The sequence below is a fragment of the Eucyclogobius newberryi genome, unplaced genomic scaffold, assembly GCF_026437365.1.
Source record: "Eucyclogobius newberryi isolate DKJ021-1_F unplaced genomic scaffold, fEucNew1.0.hap1 SCAF_2, whole genome shotgun sequence".
Classification (NCBI taxonomy): Eukaryota; Metazoa; Chordata; class Actinopteri; order Gobiiformes; family Gobiidae; genus Eucyclogobius; species Eucyclogobius newberryi.
The window spans coordinates 41,971,453-41,993,558 of NW_027315834.1; the positions used below are offsets into that span (position 1 = coordinate 41,971,453).

General features: G+C 40.7%; 2 protein-coding genes across 2 annotated transcripts in view; one reads left to right on the plus strand and one right to left on the minus strand.

Moving 5' to 3' along the window:
• The window catches only part of LOC140368446 (WD repeat-containing protein 70), a 29,201-nt gene extending 22,523 nt beyond the window's left edge, over positions 1-6,678 (plus strand). Inside the window, exons 14-18 of the mRNA XM_072455486.1 lie at positions 2,579-2,679; positions 2,780-2,859; positions 4,637-4,753; positions 5,821-5,983; positions 6,362-6,678. Of these exons, the coding sequence (XP_072311587.1) occupies positions 2,579-2,679; positions 2,780-2,859; positions 4,637-4,753; positions 5,821-5,983; positions 6,362-6,449 (549 nt within the window). The 3' untranslated portion in view covers positions 6,450-6,678. The remainder of the gene's footprint in view (positions 1-2,578; positions 2,680-2,779; positions 2,860-4,636; positions 4,754-5,820; positions 5,984-6,361) is intronic.
• A 3,380-nt stretch (positions 6,679-10,058) lies between these two features.
• On the minus strand, positions 10,059-16,568 carry gdnfa (glial cell derived neurotrophic factor a). The gene is made up of 3 exons (XM_072455487.1): positions 16,022-16,568; positions 15,016-15,246; positions 10,059-12,961 (listed from the first exon to the last, which is right to left on the minus strand). The coding sequence occupies exons 2-3, from the start codon at positions 15,218-15,220 to the stop codon at positions 12,399-12,401; spliced, it is 768 nt and encodes a 255-aa protein (XP_072311588.1). The 5' UTR covers positions 15,221-15,246; positions 16,022-16,568; the 3' UTR covers positions 10,059-12,398.
• Positions 16,569-22,106: the final 5,538 nt, after the last annotated feature.

Sequence of the window (22,106 nt, forward strand, 5' to 3'; positions counted from 1 at the left end):
CCAAGGGAAATCCTGCCAGTGGTTCCAGTAAGGCAACCCGCACTAATGACCCGCTTCTATTGACTTCTGCTGGCCTTTCAGTAGTTACACTTTCCCAGCCCGTTCTCATAGTTTGCTTGCTCCGTCCACTCAGAGCACATTTGGACACGCTCACCGGTGACTAAACCGGGAGCTCGGCCGTGAGTGACTTGTCCCATTTGTGGTGCATAACATTGTTGCATAATTGGTGTTACATATTGGGCATGTATGTATAGTCTTGGTTTTCCCCAATCATCCTGTGGTATTTTAATCTGACAGGACAGATTCGGCAGCTACCGAGAATTGTCCAAGTTAAGTTTCCTCTTTCATGATGTGATGTAATTTTGTGGACGTGAAGCATAAACATTGTGCTATAAGTGTATACACAACTCTTTGGATCGGGTTAGTCATGCTTGGCTGTAGACTTCCACGTTCTCATACACCGGGCTAGTGTAAGGCCCCTGCTCTGCTCCCTCTGTGTGACTTATCCCAGCGCTGACTGTATGATTTGTGTAGGTCCGAGGAGGGAGTTTTCTGGAGCTTGACTGGTCTCACGAGTCACTGCCGGGCCCGGTTGTCACTTGTACTTCCCTTTAACAGGCGTAGGTTTGTTTGTTTTTGGCCAAGTGTTGCTCTACTACAGTGATGTGGATGGACGCTTAGCTTTTTGACTGTATACCTCCAGACGCTAACAGAATTCCCACGTCGTCCCTGCCTTCCTTCACACAAAGCAGGAAATCACAGCTAATGTTGGGGTCACTGAGACGCAATTCCGTACTAGAACAGATGCAGTCGTTTTGTTTTCTGTAAAGGTGCACGTTCTGGTTTTCTGGTGGTTGCGCCGTCACCTGCTTGTCTCTTGAAAATGTCATTGTTGTGCCAGGAAGTTTCAGATTATTTTCCATTTATTCAATCACAGACGTTTTTATTGCTAACATTCTTAATTAAAAAAACGGCATCTTCTTGGAGAAAACAACATGTCAGACCCGCCACCTCTACCTAAAAACGTACATAGTGTTCTTTTTAACATTTTCACTGTTTCAAACGTGTGTATTCAAGCAGCTACTGTATACAAGTATACAACTCCTATCAATTTCTGAACCACTAATCCAAAAATATGCCTACTGTATTTTGCTTTTGATTGCTGTGTGGTCTTACTCTAATATCTGTATCATGGCAAATCCAAGCTCTATTTAATGCTTGTTCAATCAATTACGCTTGGCTCATGACCAGCTTGAGAAGCTTAACTTTACTGGTCTCTGTGAGCGACTGGACTTCCGGTCTGATGGATGTAATTCTCCCACTAATTCAAATAAAGCCTTAAAATTGAACCTCATTCTCCAGAATCAAACAACATTTTTTTTTTAATTCCCCACTGTTATTACTTAATTTTATATTTTATTTGTTTCATGTTCTGTTGATAAAATAAAGCAAAGAAATTAAATAAAGAGCTTAAAAATCATCGATAGAGCCGATGAGGACGATTTCATCACCATACATGTTTTTTTAAATTTTATTTTAAGCCATACAAGAACACTAATGTATGTGGTTGTGGACACAAATAATTTTTATCCCGTCTAAGATGATTGTACTTGTAGTATTCCGTGTGCTGTGCCGTGTGTGCGTAAATGGGTAAAGTGGGATTCTCCGTACTGGTGCCCGGTGGGAAGATGAACAGCTGGACGTTAAGCAGCTTTCACTGTCATAGAATCTGGATATCCAGTCGTCCATCCCAGCCCCCATCTGACGCTGCTGGACCAGACCCCTGCCCCCCTCTCCACCACTGTTACACTACAACTGGACAAACAAAAGCCTCCACTGTTTTAAATTGTAATCTTGTATGAAGTTGGGCTGGCTGAAGATTATTTACATTATAACAAATCTCTCTTGTCAAACTTTGAGTCATGAGTCTTAAAGTTTGACAGTGACGAACAGGATCAAACTAATCTGAATCATCAAGCAAGATCACGACTAAAATCTGATCGTTTGAAGTCCAAATGTATTTTATGGTTTTGGGTTTCAGGTCTGTGTAACTCTCAGATCACAGCAGAACTATAATAATCTATAAATTAGCCGCATCGTTGTATAGGCCGCAGAGTTCAAAGCATGTGAAAAAAGTTTAAGTTTATGCGCCCTAATTTGACAGTACATTGGAGACGACCTCAACAGCGGGATTTCTTGTAGCTCACATATCACTGAAGGAACAGTGGCTCTTCATCACGCCACCAACTGTGCTTGTTCTTCTTTTCCCCGGCCCTTGGTCCCTCTGTCTCCTCCCGACAGGCGCTGAATAAATGTGGTCACATTTGCCTATTGGCACTGGGCCATCTGTCTGATCCAGCTCTCATCCCAAGCACCAAATATAGTCAAGTAGAGCAGCGGAGAGCACCGATCTCACTGTATCGCCGAATCACACTCCCAAAATGCTGAAAATAATATTTAGTTTTTGCCTTTGTGCCTCCACAGATTTCTTTCCACTTGGCTATCATAGAATAATTCTTACTGTTTTTTAATGTATTATTTATCATCACATTAAACAATGAACAATGTGTCTTTACAGAGTGTTGTCCGCTGCTTATGGCATCCTAAACTTAAGCAGATTATGGTGGGGACTGGAAATGGGCTGGTGAAGGTCTACTACGACCCCCTCAAGAGTTACAGGTATCCTTATATCAAATGTTCCTCTAAAGTTATTAAGCGCTTGTGTGCCAGTGTGACTCAGCCATCATGGTGTGATTACTCCACATTATCTCCCTTGCAGAGGCGCTAAGCTGTGTTTAGCGAAGACCAAGCGCAAAGAGAAGCACACGGAGATGCTAGCACAAGATTACATCATCACACGTAAGTCCACTCCGCCCGTCCTCAGTGTCAATTAAATGAGCAAAAGCATTTTCATGCTTGTCTCTCAGGAAAACAAAGTGACACTCTACATTGTTGAGCATTTAGAGCATGTTTTTCTTTTGCTAATCCTACAAATTTAGTTCACTGCCTGTTGAGCGCGAAACATTTGGCTTCCCTCTTGTCAAATGGGGATCATTTTAAAGTTCATACACTTTTACCAGACTTATTCTAATCCTGTATTGAGATCTTTGGGGAGTATCCTGGTGACCATATACAGACAATAATTATTCAATTCAACAGAAATGTGTTAAAATATGTCGATAAATGTATGGATTGATGTTTAAATATGAGCCAAATGTGAAATGACCATCACAAGGGGCAGAAACGTCAATTCATAGCCTTACTTAGAAGTGTTTTATTTTAAGTGTTTAGTATTTTATTTTAAGTATAAGTCTCAAATGTTGCATGTTTTCAATGTTGCATGTTTTCAAAGTAACTATTTCGAGCATTTCATCTTGCATAGATTGGGAATCTCTAAAGGTTACTGTAAGAGATTCCTTGAGCCTTCAATTGGCTGCCTGATGGTATCATATGCTCATCAATCAGACTGAAATCATTGAGCTACTTAGTTTTGCATACCGCTGTTAAGTCCCAACAATCTGAATAACGTGTAATAAAGGACTATAAATGATTAATTTAAAGACATTGCCTTTATTGTTGGCAACTATCGCAAAGTACTCCTCTGCACAATCCTCCATGTGCACATCAGTTTCTAGGAAAACAGCTGAAAGCTATTTTAGTCCTTTAGTTCTGGCACATGTCTGTGGCATGTTTCAAAAGCACAGTGAAGTTTGTTTATTTGCCAGTTTGCCGTTCATATTTCAATACAAAAAAACAAACAGTCCTGCTTTCAAAGGAATCTTGATTGGAAGGGTTCATTTGAGGTCACTTCAATAGACTGCTGCTGGGCACTTTGCCACGAGATGAGCGTGTGGTCCGGATCACGCCGATGTCTAGTGGTGTCTGCGTGATACACACCCACACGGACAGTGGTCGCACACGTGTCGGGCCGTCTTGCATGACCCCGTCACTTAGTGTGTCAGCGTGTGCCTCTCACTGTCCCCAAAATCAAGGCTATCAAACTGCTGATGATCGCATATATTTGGCAGTTCACACCATTTATTGTTTTGGCTAACGCATCTCAACTGTGAATGGGATTTTTATTGAAAAAAGCCCGGCGTTGGCCCTTACCACAACTGCCGAGTGACGCAGTTGATGGCCTGGCATTGGAAAATTAAAGAGGACAGGAAGCTAGCGACGGCCCATTGAGAAAAGCGAGGGAATCTGTTAACGGTAACCTTTTTGCTTAATGTAGCGTGGAGGAGGGAGAATTAAGAGCAGACAGCGCCGTGGACTTGTGAATGGAAAACCACTTTATCTCACCCCAATACTAAAGCATTACTCCCCACACCGACACTAATGAACACACACACAATCTTGGTGCTATTATTGTGATTGTGTGCACAAAAGTGTGACGAGAAGCCGAGTGATTGTCTGCGTCCAAACAATGTAATGTAGGAGCGCACTATGCTAGAAAATGTACACAAAGACTGCCGTGCCACAGAGTTCAGCAGGTGTCTGCTGCTGTAGTATTAAGATATCAACACAGGGAAAGATTTAACTGCGCCGTATCTGGAAATGTTCCCCTGCTGTGTTACGTGATCCCCAGTTTGAGTTACACAAGCAACCTGATTATGTTTGTTTATTCTGTCGACAGCACATGCATTACCCATGTTCAGAGAAGCTCGGCAGCGCAGCACAAAGAAACAACTGGAGAAGGACCGACTGGATCCAAAGAAGTCGCACAAGCCAGAACCACCCGTGTCTGGACCAGGTAATGTAGAAGAGAAGGTTTTTAAGTGGATAGTTGAAGCAAAAACAAAGTCAAAACTGCACGGAGCTTTAACCGTCCTATTGTTGTCAGAGCATACTTTGTAGATGCCTAAATCCAACACTCTTGATGGAATCCAGCTGAGGAGTATCGCTACAGCTCCCACTTGGCCTCCTCTGGCAGCACGTTGCCTCATAAGATTTAACTACATCATAACTATAATAATACACTTTGGAGTATTTATTTGTATATTTTAACACGACACAGATTTGTAGTTACTACAGTGGTCAAGAAATGATTTCCACTGAACAATGTCACGATAACACATTTTAAAGGGTGATGTATAGCAGATGAAAGAAATTGCGATAGACCATAATATTGACATGACTTTATTCCACTGACACAATAACTCTAAAGCAGGACAAACCCTTTTATAAATGAACTTATCATAAACAAAACCTGCAATATAAAATAACAGAATGGAACACTAAAGTAGTAATTAACTGAATACGTGATCGGAAAATCCATATGCTGATGGATACCTCTGGAACATTCTTCTGGGAAAAAGGCCATCACTAAGAAATGGATGACCAACGATTAAGACCTGGACCAACATTATAATTGACATCCAAAAAAACTTTGCCTCGTCCTGTGTTCTAATTGTGTTGTTTTGTATATTTAAAAAAAAAAAAAAAATGAAAATATAACAACTCAACGTGAAAGTGATCAGCAGAATACAGTACTCTGATTAGACCGGATTAATATGCTACAAAATACACATTAATTCTGTAGCTAATATATTCAACGTATTCTTCCCACCGCCGGTCATAGATATGTTACTTATTCAGCCTTCTACAGCTCAAATGTTCATGTAATGCAAAAAAAATAAAGTTCCCTACTAGTGCATAGAAAAGATAGAAACAATAATCATTTGAGCAGCCAATAAAAATAATGTCATGTATATCTTGAACGCTCGGTAGTCAATCTAGCCATTATTGTGACAGTCCTATTGAACTAGAAGGTTTTTATTTTTATTGTGTATATCCAAAATGTTAAATATCTGATTCCAGGTCGCGGGGGCAGGGTGGCAGCTCATGGTGGCACTCTTTCATCGTTCATTGTGAAGAATATCGCCTTGGACAAAACGGACGACAGTAATCCACGAGAGGCCATCCTGCGACATGCGCAGGCGGCGGCAGAAGACCCGTACTGGGTGGCTCCAGCTTACAAACAGTAAGACCTCATGTGCATTACTTATTAAAGCAGAAAGGACAATTAGTGAGTGACCATTTGTCTCTGTAAACTGAGTAGACTCATTATTATATTGCTCGCCCTCTACCCGTGTTGCACATGAATGTTTAAAACGGCGTACCTTTCACAAGCCAATGGTCAAATGGCAGAAAACTGGAGACCTTTTAAGAGTATTATCTAAAAACTTTGAAGGTATCAGATTTGCGTTGAGGTCGCGAGGTCGACCTGTTAATCCGCTGATGTAATAATTCAAGACTTTTGCGACAGCCTTGTCATTGGATTCTTTTCTGTCATGCAGTCAATTATTTACTGTGGCGTTTGAGCAGTGTTTAAACAGTAAACTGATGTGAATCCCTTTAGGACGCAGCCGGAACCAGTGTTTGCAGAAGAATCAGACGAGGATGAGGAAGCAGACAAGGAACCAGAGTGGAAGAAACGCAAGATCTGAAGCCTCTCGACACAAACTCTGGGTTTTATGGCTGATAAAATGACCTTGTGAATGGTTTCTGATCTCTTTGTACTTTGTTGAGAATGTGTAATGGCTAAACCTGACCCTGTTGTTTAATTATGTTAATTTTATATTGTGCTTCCATGCTGAGGAGCTGCCTTGATATTTTTAATGGCAAAATAGATTTTCCTTTGTCATTCATCAACTAATAAATGTACTTGGATTTTTAGTGCTGTTTTTTGTGGTATGGACTTTATTCTATTGTCTATCTCTCCCCACATATCCTGAGTATGGCATGGCCTCATAAATCAGCTCCAGACGTTGTGGTCTGCTGCTGCCAACTATGTAGAACATTCTGATACTCATTTTATATTACCTTTTGTTTAATACAAAGCCATTGTGGATTGTTTATACCAAACCCTCAATAACAATACATTTATGGTGTTTTTAAGGTAAAGAAATGATAAATTAATTTCATTTGTTTACTGTCTCATTGAAAAGACACATTTTAAGAATAAGTCCAATATACTTCTGCTCCTGCACAAATCCTCACTAGAAAGCAACACGTATATCTAGACAAAATGCAGAAATATTTTACATAATAAAATATTGAATCTATAAATAGATTTTTTTTATTTTGTTTAGTACACAGTTGCTACATACTTATTAAGCTGAACAATTATTTGGAGCCTCAGTCTTAAACACTGTTTTTTCCAGAGAAACGGCATGTTTACCGTTACATTTCTTACATGTTACAAAACTCAAACAGAAACCTGCCTTTATCACACTACTCAGTCCTTTCCTGATGGGGAATCCATGCTAAATTAAAGCCACATTTAAATTTATGGAACGACATCATTGGTCTTGTCGTTCCATTTTAAATTAAATTGTGCATTGTTTTTCCTCTTAGAACTATATAACACCAAACATTCATATGAGCATTGCTTTATTGACAGCCTGTATGTCTTTGTTGACTTACAATTGGCCAAACTGCAAAGTAAACCTAAAGCTTTGAGCCAACCGAAATCACAAGCAGGCTGTTCAATGTCTCTGTTTTGGCTAGCCTCCTGTGACCATAAAAATCATATGAAACAAAGTCACGGGGGGAGGAAAAAGAAACACGGGAGAGGCAGAACAATGAGCAACGTTTTTAAGAGGGAATGAAGTGGACAAAGAATGAGGTTCATGTGGAGAATCTGACACGAAGGCCAACAGAAGGAGGCGACCCCAGTGTGAAAGATAACACTCACATCAAAGGACGTGAAGTGTCAGTCTCCAAATTCACCTGTACAATGTTGTTGATAAATATCGCAAAAAAACTAACTTGTATTATTATTTTTTCATTTATCTTAGTTATTTTTCAGTGGCATTGGAGTTTGTTCAATAGTTTGATTTGGATGAGAATATCGGAACAACCAAGACATTGCCGTATTTGTTTTTAATTGGAGTTCAGAACACCACATTCAAAGAGTAGATAGTAGATTTAGAGATGGGCCAACCTTTCAGACTAAAACATAAGAGGTAAAATGAAGGAACAAATTACTTCAAAAGGTATAGATTCTTGGATTCTTTTAAGATGTTAAGGTTTTGTAAGGGAAAACTTTGTCCTGAGGGAAAAGTACTAATGGATCCAAATGCAACAAATTACATCAATAGCTCCCGTTTTTAAACTAAATTTTCAGTTCATTAAAGTGTTCATTAAAGTGTTCTCAACAGCAGACGTGTTTCCACCAACTCACTTTCACATTTTCCAAAAAAGGAATGTAATGTCTGCTTTGCTCACAACAGCTGCTTTCTCAACCCTGTTAGCATGTCTATGGTGCACAATAACAAAGAATCTTCCACAGTATAGTTTTCAACTTATTCATCTCCATGGAAACGCCATGGTGCAGGTTACACCACCAGGCCAAGTTACAGGTCAGATCTTTGGAAAGGCGACACCACTCTTAGAATGTTTTTCATGGTATTTTTCAGATATTAAAACAGCCACAATGAACTAAATGCTTGATAGATGTGTTTAATGACATACTGTGGAATATTCCAGTAATATCATCTCCATGGAGATGAGCAGGCTGTCGACACTCAACCAGAGAAGTGTCAGTGCACCTCTAGAGCTGTTATTTGTTGTCAGAAAGTTTGAATTGAATTGTAGTGATTTCTGCAAACACTGCCTCCAGTGTTGCAGTCTTGAGACTTCTGAAACAGTCATGAGTGCCACAATACTTATTACTTTTACTTTTACCTGAGACTGAGCTATTTGGCAACACAATGGTTGTACTCCGACCTCACAACCTCAAGGTACAAGGTTATGATTACTGGAATGTGTGGGTCTTTCTGAGTGGAGCTTCCATGCAGTAGGCTAATCCTTCAGCTATGTACTTCTGACTAAGAACCTTATTTTGGTCTTGGTTTGAATATCTGGCGTGTCTGAGCGTAAGGTGCCATCTTCCGACAGACTGTCCCAGTATCAGTGAAGGATGAGCTAAAAGGACAAATGCATTTGTTGCAAAACTACAATTTCAAGCCCTATTTCCATACTATGGAAAAGGCTTGATGCCAATTTGTATGAAGTAATGTACTTTAAAATGAATGTGTAGGTATCTGTATTGTATTTAAGTGGTTTTTACTTTTACTTCACTACATTTGTGAGCAGTATCTGTACTTTCTACTACACTAAAAGCGCCACTTTTCTTGGTTATTTATTTGTTTTATTATTAGTTTAAGGTGACATCCTGCCCAAAAGTTTGAGTTCAAGTCCCATCTTTAATCAAACCAAAATATATCCATTACATTCACAAGAAAAGTTAGGAGCTTGATTGGTTGAATCGCTATTGTTGACCAAAAATCTGAATCAGAATCCTTATATTTAGCCTTTGACACACACATTTATCATAATCTGTGTAACCTTTTTACTCTTAAAGTACATTTTTATATGGGTACTTTAAAACCTTACTTACTACTGATTTCTAATGTGTAACCTTTGCTTTTTTTTTTTATATATATATATACATGTACTTTTTCTTAAGTAACAAAATTGAGTACTTCCTCCTCCACTGTATGTGGTCTTTCGGACAACTAGCTTTGATATAGATTAAAGACCTTTCAAAAGCAATTCAGGAAAGGTCCATTATCGTTCTATATACTGGATTGTTTTGGTTTTTTTTCCAATAGTACTTCAAATTAGTATCTACTTTCTACACAATGTCTTCCATCTTATTCCTTGACACATTGGTAATCATTTCACCCTGTCTTAAATTGGAAGCACAGTAGCCTTTAACGCACACACAACTTCCCCGCTGCACATCCCACATTCACACAGAGCAGTATCTTCAGCTCAGGGGAAGGACTGTGCCTGATTTATAGCGGAGTGGCTCTTTACTGCTCGCTTTTGTTTACTGTATGACCCTGGGCTGCTGCTCAGGAATGCAGAACAGGAGGGACACAACACATCGCAGTCCTCTCCATCCATCCTTCACTAGACTCTCATTTAACAAACATTTTCATCCCCAATTTTACATGACGAGCGTGTAAATATCACCCCCCTACAACTAGCTCCGTTTGGAATGGGCTGTATTTGTTGTACATGGCGCAACACCAGGACACAGAATATTTTAATAGAAACAAGTTTAATTCTGTAAAAAGTTATAAAATGAATATTGTACAAAAATAAAGTTTGCCAAGAGCTTTGGTTCTGTAACACAAAACAATGGAGACGACAAAACGGGGAGGGGGGGGTCGAACACTGAAGAGATTCCCTTTGTTGATGCATGAAGAATACCAGATAAAACAAAGATGGCAGAGCAAGTGGTCACAGTTTACACTATTTCAGCGTAAGGTATTAAAGAGCGGCGCAGTGCTTGGAAACTCTCCGTACAGAAAACTCGTCTGGAAAGGCTTACGCACGATCGGTTGTTAAAGGCAGAAGATGATCCAATTGATGAGGTATGCTGTGATAAAGACTAGTAATTTTTTTTTATTTTTCAGCGCAGACTTTGGCCTAATTTCAGCTTGATGCTTTGGATTTGTACTGCATGTGGGGGATTATACCCTAAAGCTGGGTGGCCACAGATACCTTGGCCTCTAATCCGCACTACTATCAAGACGTAAGCGAGGGTGCACCATTGTTGCATTTGTAACAATCTCTCGGCATTGTCTTTACACCAGATGTTGTACAGTAATGTTCAAAAGTCTTAGGCAAGATTCTTTTAAGCCCCTGCGAGTAAAAATAAGTCTGTCGAAGCAAATCTAGCCCATGTCATATAATGTAGCGAACAAATTCTCCTTATATTGCATCTCACCTTTGCGCTTCACTGTATTTTTGGGAAATACAGTCTCTAAATAAGTCTCTTGAAGCTTTTGGGCATCAATTGTATTTTGGGTATTGTATAGGCACCCTGTCCCTGTATTTGAAGTACATTTACACATACTGGAGCATAAATATTGATCTTACAGAAATAAAATCAATGTAAACTTAAATCTTCTGAGTCATATTATAGCCCCTGTGGTTGCATTTAGAAAATACACAACAATTTCAATTTTAGATAGTACTGACAATGTCATCAATTTAAAGGGAACCAGATGTTTTATAATTTGAGGTATCTAAATATTTGTAACGTAACTGTATGAAATGTCATTGTGTGTAGTCTGGTTGATATTCCTGTGATTTCGACACGAGTCGGGCGATGACAGCTCATGCAGTGGTCAGATTAAGCTAAACTGCCGTCACAAAAACGGCGTAGCCAGCAGGGATATTTGGTTAAGACTGTCGGGGGGGATCGCTTACAAATCGTTGAGGGAGTAGGACCCGTCTGTCAGGGCAAAGACAGAAGCAGAGACAGAGGCAGAGCCAGGCCTGTGAACTTTAAAGCATTCAAGACTTGGTGCAAGGCCAGGCTGTGGTTTTGGGTAACTTATGCCATTCTAGCAGCTTCTGAGCTCTGCGGTGTGAAGGACAGCTCCGCAGAAACACCTACACATCTGTAAAGACCGATGTGAGTTCTTATTTTGGAATTAGCAGGTGTTCCACAAAGGAATAAATGTTTAAAAATGATATGTGATTGAAGGTGAAAGATTTTGTTGGCTTTCTGGAATATGTAAATTAGCATTATGTCCTAGTATTGCTGGGTTACTGTAATGGTAACTTCTTTGTGACCATCAAATATACGATCTAGTAATACTAGATGTATATACATAATTTATGGTTTTGACCCAATTATGACTTGTTAATACATAGTGGTATATTTCTGCTTGACAAATTGTTTAAAAACCGAGTAAACATCCATTGGTCCCCTCTTTGATATAAATCTCCTCACACTACATATACAGTACTTTATGTTGCTGACGATGCGTTTGAATACCTGGAATCAATACGAAGCGATGAAGTCATACAAGAATTGTTACAAACAAGACATAAGCAGGTCTAAAGGATAGCTTTGTGAGTGTGAAAAACTCGCTCTACTATGGCACTGTCCAGGAAAAGCAGAGCATTCAAATAAATAAAAAACACCTTTTATGATAAAATGTACTGAAATAAATAACAATAAGTTAATTATATCTTAATAAATATACCTCTTACACGCATGTGTATATCTCTCTATATAAGTATGTATTTATATTTATATATTTTCAGTTTGTTTATGGAGACGCAGCAGAAATTCCTGTGTGGTATTTCTCATCCCTCGGCTCTCAATGTAAACGACACTGTGGATGTATGATTTAGCATGCAGCTGAGTATACTCCTCAGATCTGTGTTCATCTGGAGTCCTCGGAGTCTGCCTTGGAAAAACTGAAGTTCCAATGAAAAAACGGATACTCCAGATAGAAACAAGTCAGTTCTCTCATTTAAATAAAGGTCAGTCATGGCAGATCATGTGATCCAGTTGTAAATGTGTGAGAGCAACTTCAGATCCTCAGAATGTTCCTCCATGTCCTTCATTGCCCTGTGCCTCCTCATACACAGGCACACTTTCGGGCAGAATGCTTTTTCAGAGTGTGATACACCACATTGTCGTCCAAAAAGGACAAGTCATCGTCAAATGCTATTGGCCGACAGCAGGTGCGAGAGGGCGTGTCCTTGTCCAGCTTCTTGTTGTGTGTCAGGTTGTTGAGGATCTTGTCATAGTTGGTTTCAGCGTCCACACAAGGCCCACTGCAGTAGCGGAATATCAACTCCTCTTTGGTCTGGTAACCCAGACCCAGGTCCGTGACATTGAGGTGTACTTCCTTCAGCAGGCAGCCCCGGCCCTGCACTGCTATGGTTCTGTCCCTGTTCTTGTCCCTCCGCCCTCCTTTGCCCCCTCTGCCCCGGGACCGCCCCCTCCGCCGATCGCCTCTGCCATCTCTGTCTCTGCCATCTCTGTCTCTGCCTGTGTTTGCTGCTCCCCTCTGTCGCTGCTCCCTTCGGCCCCTACTGCCTCCACCGGGCTCTGAGGACCTCCGAAGTCGTCCAATTGTAGCCTCGATAAAATCCATCACATCCTCAAGGTGGTTTGGGTAGGGACCTCCCATGTCATCTGTGGAGGAAATAAGAGTTGCTTTAAAACGGCAAACAGACATGTACACTCATGCTCTAATAAGAAGCACAAGGTAGGACATACTTCTGATCTTACACAGAGAAAAGTGTGCAAAACAAATCTGGACAGTGTCTACAAATATAAAGTGCACATGCTGCTTTATAGATTAGCCTGAGGTGCAAGAATGCAGACTTGGTTCAGCTTTGAACATGGGGTTACAGCTGCGTTATGAACTACATATGGCTTAATACACATATCAAGGTACAATTTAATTGTTTAATTATTGTCGAATGCATCGATGACAAAGTACACATTGATTTTCAACATATTCCTGTACCTGCCATTTCCCATGTTTACAATGGGCCCACTATAATTACACCAATGAGATGCATTTCAGTCTTCTAAAAACACACAAAGACTTGAAAGGGGATTATTCTCTGAATCATTTAGACAGACCAGATCTTCGTCTGCCCCAAACTGAAAACATACAGCGCTCCTCCATCTGCTGAGAGGAGCCGTAGGAGGTGCGCCTTGTGCTCCTGAATCCACATGTTGTTTCCATTATGCAGCCTGGAGGTCTGGCAACAGTAAACTGCCAAATCTGTCTTATTGTTCTCCAATGAATCAATTAGTCTAACTCCCATTACCCTTGTGTCAGTGTGTCATTAGAGCAGCGGGAGGCCGGTCTGGCAGCTGGGCTTGTGGTTTACACCAGTGTCTCTGTTACAGTGTCACCTATCTGCTCTCATCTACCTGCTAACAGGGCAGCCGACATCTGATCCGGCGGCGCTCCACAGCTGATTGGTCTGCTGCCTCTGTATCAGGTAAGCCAGGGTCAATCTGTTTAGACACACCTGCCCTTTGATTTAGACAGCTCCTATTGTTGTCAGCTGACAGACAGAGGTGCTACAGTGTGCACCTGCCGACATGTTATTCTGGTTGAAGAAATATAAAACACACCATGGTGCTCTGGTGCCAAGCCTGGTTAACTGGAGGGATAATACATGGATGGACATCTGAGTCAAAACTTAAGCCACGCTTAGGTGGCCCAAAGGCATAAAATACTGAAAAAGTGATCCAGTGATGTGATGCTCATCTCATACTTGACCACATCTATCACCACATATAAACTGCAGGCACTTCGTGCAATCATGTGGAAAGGTTTCTTTGGGTCTGCATAGAGCGTAAAGATCATAAGTGTTAAGAGGTAAGATAATTTGCATTAGGATTTGGAACAGATTTTAAAAATTAATCTATTATTACATATAAGATAACGGCTGTTTAGCCTCAAAATCTGTAAAAGAAATGGAGACTACCAACGGTGGCAGACAGCTTTCCACTTTTCAATATTATTATTTCAGCTACAATGTTTACACTCCCACTTAATGTATAAAAGTCTTGCCTTACACCACAGCAGGCCAGCGGCCTCACTCTTCTCTAAACAGAACGTGAAGTGGCAGGACAAACATGCGGCCAAAAGTTCCATTCCTTATCTAGATTGTTGGGCTCTTGGGCATTTTTAGATGCTACACAGTGTCACATTGATCTAAACAAAATAAATTCCTGCCCACTGTCGCTGTCAAGACGTAACATAAACAGACCTTTAGGCTTGATACTTCAGTTTCTGCATCAGCCCCAAACCACTTCAGTCTTTAAAGTTCCTGCAATGAGCTCTTAAACATGCTCCTCTCTCCAGGGCAGATAGGTAAAAGGTCAGATGTGGCTAATTTAGAGAGGCAGAGGTGAATGTAAACACAAGTGGAAAAAAGTTGGACATGTGCACTGCAGATTTGTTAAAGGAACTGTGGCTTGTTTGCTCTGTCTTGTTTTGACCTTGTTGTGACGTAACCAACAAGTGCAATAAAAGACAAATTAAGATCCGAGTGCGTGATAACCTGTCTGACTCCTTATCAATGTCGGACGCCGCATCAGAGGAGCAAACAGCAACGATAATGGAAATAAAGGTGAATGACTTGGAAAATGTGGCAAGAGTTTAGGGTCCAGACAATTTGCAGGTTTCACACCAGGACATGAGAGAAGAAGACAATGCTTACTCTGATCCTCTGTTGAGATTTTATGTAGACTCTGCTGTTCAGGCTGGAAATTTGCCTCCTCGCTGTCCTCCTCCGATAACGACACAGAATCACTGCTGCTGGAGAAATAAGTCCTCTTGGCTGGGCGAGTGTTTGGGTAAAGGGGCCGCGTAGCTACAGAGCTCAGGAGCAACAAACATGTGGCCAAAACATCCCATAACTTCATTTTAGACTCAGTTCCTTTGAAGAAACCTATAGACAAGACAAAAGCATTAGTGTCACATGGTAAATATGTGTTGGTTTGGCAGTGAGCCAGCTCTGGTTACATTCAGTAATGTTAGTAATGTGTTTGAATATGTGATGTGATCAACTCCACTGTGACTCATCTTGTATTAATAACTGTGTCATCATGTCAAGAGCCTTTGATCCCACTTTGTAGACCCATTGTAGACTTGTAAATATTCACAACAAGACTAGATTTAACAGACAAATGAGTATTCTTTCATGTTGGTGTAGTTGCATCATATAATAGTAAAATAGTTAAGTGCTCAACAAGTCTGAATGCGTCACAAGACAGAAAGTGTCGTGCGTAAAACCGTGCGTAAAGTGAATGTTTTCGCCTAAAGGCAATGGCATGCAAGCACTTTGACAGAAAAAAGATTACATTCATTAAATGTAAAACTTTTGACTGTAGCTATAGAGATTAGAGATGAGCTGTGCACAGCCGTGAGGCATGGCGGCTGCGCCTTGCAACGCGCTGGTCAGAGCACGCACCAAAGCGTGTTGGCAACAGTAGTCTAAATAATTGTAAGAGTTGGCCAGATGGCAATCCCCAATGCTTACGTGACTCTGTCTCATGGCATGTTGAGTCTGCACTAACCTAAACCAAGTATGCATGCGAAAATATGGACCTTATGCATGAGCATGTGGCACAGTTTATTTTCTACATAGCAACATTTCTAAAGAGTAAAGCCTTATAACGTTAAGTTGTTTACGCCGAATAAAGAAGACAATACTCTGCCCTTACCTTAAATATGACCCATGCAGACTTGACTCTTGTCTGACTGATGGGTTTATAATCCAAAGTAAAAACTCCTCTCATTTAGTGTCCTACTCTCCGTGTTAAAAGCCACATAAATATGTCAATATGACTTAAAACGAAGAAGCTGTTCTATGAAAAACATCTGAAATGGCGCGCCAGGTGTGTCTTTCATTCTCGAAGCGCGCGTCCTCTAGCGCACTCTCCCAGTCCAAAGGTAGAACTCAGTGCGGACCAAGTGCCACTGTGGCCCGAGCTTCAGTTGCAGTCCCTGATTAATTGGATGCTACGTTTCCACGTTTGAAATCTGAGAGATGTCCACCATCTCAAAGTCAGGGCAACTCGATGAAGACATCAGCGTCAAAACAAGGCGAACAAGAAATGTACACATGAGGTTTTAAATTAAATCCAGAAATTCCTTAAAAAAGTCGAAACAAGATGCGCGACACGTGATTAAATTCTCCATGTTTTCCCGGTCAAAAGGCTGAGTCTGAGCAGAGGTAATGGTGTCCAGGCGCTGTCCTCATGCTGGACTGGAGCGGGACATGTGTCAGGCGCGCCGGGCACTTTGGAGACATTTATAGTAGAGTGCGCGCTGACGCTCGGACGCGCTGACGCTCGGACTCGTGAGTGAGTGACCGCCCCTGCGCCACTCACCGGGGAGCAAACCGTCAGATCCGTCCACGAACGGGTCCGAGGCGAAGTCCTGTGGCCCCGTTTGGAGCTGCGCGCTTTTCAGATGTCTCGGGGATTATGTCACACATCCTGATGTCCCCGGATTAGGTTTCAGAATGCGGAATGCGATTTAGAGATGTTCTGTTGCGATGCATGTTTCGAACCCGAGCTCCATGCGCCGGTGTCGGGTTCGGTCTGATGCCCACACGCTTCTCAAGTTTAAGCCCCTCTTCTACTGCTATTTACTATTTACTACAGTATTGTGAAGACATCGACAAGCTCCCACCCTACGTCGGGCTCCTCCTGGATGCTGCAATTTGTCTGCCAACAGTTGTAGTTGTGGTCATAATCTGACATTTATGACCAGAAATCCTGCATCCAGCTAGAAAATACTTTCAGTTTCAGTTTTTTTTTTTTTTTTTTTTAAATATCCCAGAACAGTAGTCCATGTTTACTGTACAGGTATCACTTGCTTAAAGCTGAAATTGTCCCTTGTCCAGCCCATTGTCACTGAATCCCCCTCAGTTATGAAGTGACGCCCAGGGAAAAACACTGTTCACCACAAAAGAGCCGAACCAATAAGGATCAGTGGCGAGCTTTCACTCAGAACTGATGATTAACAAGTCTTTCATCTCCTCCATAAGTGAATTCCACAAAGTTATCCAGTTGTCATATAATTAAAAGCTATTTGCATTCAGAGCCAAAGGAGGCCGTGTTCCTCCACTACACTTCCCCAGGATTTGGGGTTTTTGGTTGAAGCATTTGAAGTGCAGCGCAAGTAAAAAAAGTTTAAATCCCACAGTTAACACCCCAAATCCACTGTGGTTTCTTCACTACTGGTACAATGTTAATCGTTTGCTCCAGTGAAGTATCTCTTGCCTTTACATGTTTTCATTGGGAGTTTTTCAGAGCCTTGGCGTACGCTTGAGCCAAGTCATCAGCGTATGGATTCCTTTCTGTCATGTTCTCACAAGGCTGTATTGTGGTGACTGACAGCTGCAAATGTGTCTCTTTTCATGATACAGCTTTTAAAGCTACATCATTTGTTGTTGTTTTTGTGCCTACTCTGATCCACCTCAATCCCGGGCCTCTATTTTCACACAATGACACAAATTCCTAAGGCTTTTGTACTACATTTTCCATTATTGTCATTTTAACTTTTTACATTTATTTTTACTTTTAGCATATTTTACATTGAAAGTACATTTAAGAAGATACACTTCAAATTTGTGGAACCAATTCAAAGATATACAATATAAAGAAAGATATTAAATTGCCTTGAATCCTCAGTCATTTTACCTACCACATCACAAACGCCAAACAACTTGAGTTAATCAATTTCTCATCCTCAAATCCAAATATTTACTTGTCCCATCACTTGTGCTTGTGCCAGAGGACTGAATGGGAGTGGCTCTGCACACTTGGGTTGTCCAAACGAACATGTCTAGACTGTCAGAAATGAATGTGAGCCAGTGGCTGTGATTTAGGCGAAGAGGCAATCCTTCACATCAGCAGCCGTAACTCTCACTGTGCACTTAACCGCCTCAACACAGGGGCTTCTTCATGTGAGCCAACAGAGGAGGCATGTCTTTTATTGTCAGCCCGATATTGACATGATCCAACTTACTGTGTCAACAGGTGAATAACAAGGGTGTTTCCCCTCAGAGCGTGCAGTGATAGTGCTGGATGTGACTTCGAACAGGATCCCGCAGGTAAAGAGAATAAAAGAAAGGAAGTCAGTTCTTATATAAACAATTCAAATCACCAAAGAATGTCACAATGCATATGATTCATACATGCCGTCCGTCAGGACTGACTGTGGCCACGTAGGTTATAGAAAGTTCATTCAGATTATGATTAAACTGGTTATTAGTTCAAACAATAAAATAAATAGGGAGACATTCAAGTTTGAACTGCAAAAAAGCACAAACTAAATGTACCCTGGTGGTCAAGAGCCAGTTTTCACCAACTATTACATTATTATATTCATAATAAATATACAAAGAAGAAAACCACAAACCTGGCCATTGTGCTATATTATAAGAAAAACATACCGTATTTTCCGCACTATAAGTTGCACCGGAGTATAAGTCGCACCAGCCAAAAAAGGCATAATAGAGAAGAAAAAAACATATATAAGTTGCACTGGAGTATGAGATGTGGTTGCAAGTGAGAAAATAACAAATGATATTACATATAAGTCGCTCCGGAGTATAAAGTATATAAGTATAAATATAAGTATAAGTCGCACCCCGGCCAAAACTATGAAAAAAAAAGTGCAACTTATAGTTCGGAAAATACGGTACATAATAATAACTCTCCATTAATCCTAAAATCTGAAATGCAGTAAAAGCAAGTCTAATTTCAATGTGCACTATTACTTACTCCCTGACACACATTATATTTAGGACACAACTTCAGTATTCATTTCCACTGCTGCACCCTAAACATTCAAGCTCAATAATTACAAAATGTAAATAAAACGAGCCAAAACAAAAAGTACCATACAGTTTTACTCAATTTGCTTCTTCATCTGCAGTCTTCAGGGAGTCAGGCTTGAAACAGTGTCTTCTTCACAATAACGTCTTTATTCAGCTCTTAAGGCATTACAACATATGGTACACCACATAAGAGAGTGATCCACAGTCTGCCCACAAATATGACGGACAGAGAGTGCATTGTTTATTGATAACCGCTGTATAGGAACCTCAGAGACCCTACATGTCTCACTGACTGTTGTGAAGATAATGGGGACTGAAAATAGCAGCCGAGTCAGCCGCTGAAAATAATACATATTCATTTATGTGGAGGAGACACATGAGTAAGCGCTGTGTGAGTTGTGAGACAGAGGCGTGTCACCTTATTTCATTATTGTACCACGGCTGGGACAAGAAGATGTGTTTTCATACAGATTCTCACAAATAAAGAGAGAATATATTGTATTAAAACTTTATATAAACCACAATCGCCCCAATCAGATATATTATTTTGTTGAGCAAGATCTTTTTGGCTGCTTCAGAGAGCAGGTTAGGTCAATGCAATGTATCATCAGAGCAAATAGAGACCACAGCGGAGATTAAATATGTGAAACCAAACAAAACGGTGTGTTTTTGATGAATGGCCAACTGTATAATGCGCAATAAGCACGTTTCTCATAATACCTTCTCCTCCAAGCGGTTTGTGTGTGAGAGAAGATAATGCAAAACAAATGTCACATGCGGACTATTAAATGTCTTGTCTTTAATTGTAGTTTTACAACGTGTATGTTTGAGGTCGGCCTGTTACTAGTTAATCTGTTGTTTATGTCATGATGCAATAAAAGGGGATATCTTGTTCTCCATGGTTCATTCTATTACAATATACTTTTACTGAATACGTAATGTCCAGCACCAGCCAGTCCCCCAGAGCCTAATGATGCTGTAAATATGTCAGAGATGAAGAAAAAGCAATATTTTAGCATTTTGGAATCTGAAATTATTTTCAATTTGTTCTCATATTGAAAGTTTATGCAGCATTTTATACAGCAATACTATTTCAAATGAAAGGCAACAATGGATTCACATGGATTGTGATGAGTGGAACTGCTATGCTTTATGTCAATCAGCATAGTTTTGCCATCAAGGATTAATGCAGCTGATATTGCATATTTGTTTGGGACAAAGTGAATTGTATTTTCATGCGTCTGTAGGTATTTATTTTACAGATAAGTAAACCTGTGTAGTACATGCTACTGTGACAAAAGTGTCTTTTGTGATAGTGGCTCTGTAGTTGGTCATGTTTTGAGGTCCCAGCTCAGCTGTCAGTGGCTCGGGCCTCAGCCTTGGCAGCAGCAGCAGCAGCAGCAGAGAGAGCTTTCACTGATCCATTAGGACATGCTACTATTCACCTGTGGACCAGGGCCAACATACCCAGCCATTGTTGTGCTAGCCGCAGTATTTCGATCTGTTTCAATCACTGCTCAGACATCTGAGGAGCGTTTATTGGCATCAGAGGCAGATTGTGTGTGTGCAGAAGTATGCAGGGCGTACGGGTGTGCACTCTGGAGTGTGTAAATGAGATCACTTGGTACTATCAAAGTGCAGCATGACTATGACACTGTTATAAATAGAAGGGAGGAAGTGAGGAAGGTTAGAGCTCTCAGAGGAGCCACTTCAGCACTTAAATCCTGTGGAAGCCTGGCTTTACATGAACATCGTCCACAGTGAAGTCATAATTAGACTCTAGTTTAACTATGAGACCAGAAATACTACATTCTGTTTCTTCATCTGGATTTATCGTGTCTTACATCTTCACACAGAGCAGAAGCTGCACGATGTCTTAGGAGCCTATTATTTCCCAAGGTGAATTATCACCCAGTGAATAAATGAGGAGCAGGAAATCTCTCTCCCACGGTTCACTGCTCCTCTCGGAGGACCTCGAGTCCATCCTTTCACTGATGGACAAGAGGAGGGTAGTAAAAGTTATAGCTGTACAACACAACTTCATCGTATAACCTATATCCTACTGAGTAATGTTAAATAAGGATTCTGGGACTAACTTTACTTCTGTGTGAAACATTAGACAGGTGGGATACAGGGACTCAAGGCCTGAGATTCACGGAGGACTTTGGACATCTCCCAAATGCTGAACTCTTTCAGGTTTCTCTGCTGATCACATTTGATCCAAACTATTCTTGATGGTGATGTCAATGTGAGTTTATCAAATTAAATAATGTTAATTTGTTGATGTTTAAATAACTGATTATTGATGAGTGTCATATCAGCTCTTGCCCTTTGACCTCAAACAGCTGTTCCCTGCGCTGAAGTGGGGTGCACCCATGGGACACATGTGTGGCTCAGTGGTACAGTGTCAGTCTCTGTGGTGGCTTTACGCTTTACCATTCAAAGAGTGTTGTCTGTCAAGGCGCCTGGCTCCTGTGTTACTAAAGAAACACGAGCTGATCATATCTCCACAGTGCTCCCCTGGGAAGAAGAGTCCAAAACTGTGACTGGTGTCTGCTGCTTTTATGCCTCTGTGTCAGTTTACACATCAGAGCACAGTTATTTTGATTATAGCCTGGCTGCGGGGCTTAGCCTTGAATCATGAAAGTGACAACATACTTATACCAAGCAAATCAATGAAGGAAACGTTCCAAATATTTGTAATGTAGTATTTTAGTACAATAAATACCTTTAAATACTTAGTGGCGAGGACTTGTAGTAACGTGACATAGAAGTAATATGAATGTTGTTAAAAGAGGGATTACATTGACTAATAATTATAACAGTGATAAAATATTTGCCACAATTGATTTGAATAATTTGATTTGGTATTTTGTTGAACACAAAAGGTGACACAACAACATTTTTTCTGGTGGTACAAATAGTGAGTGCTGTAAAAGTCCTGTGTGTTAATAGTC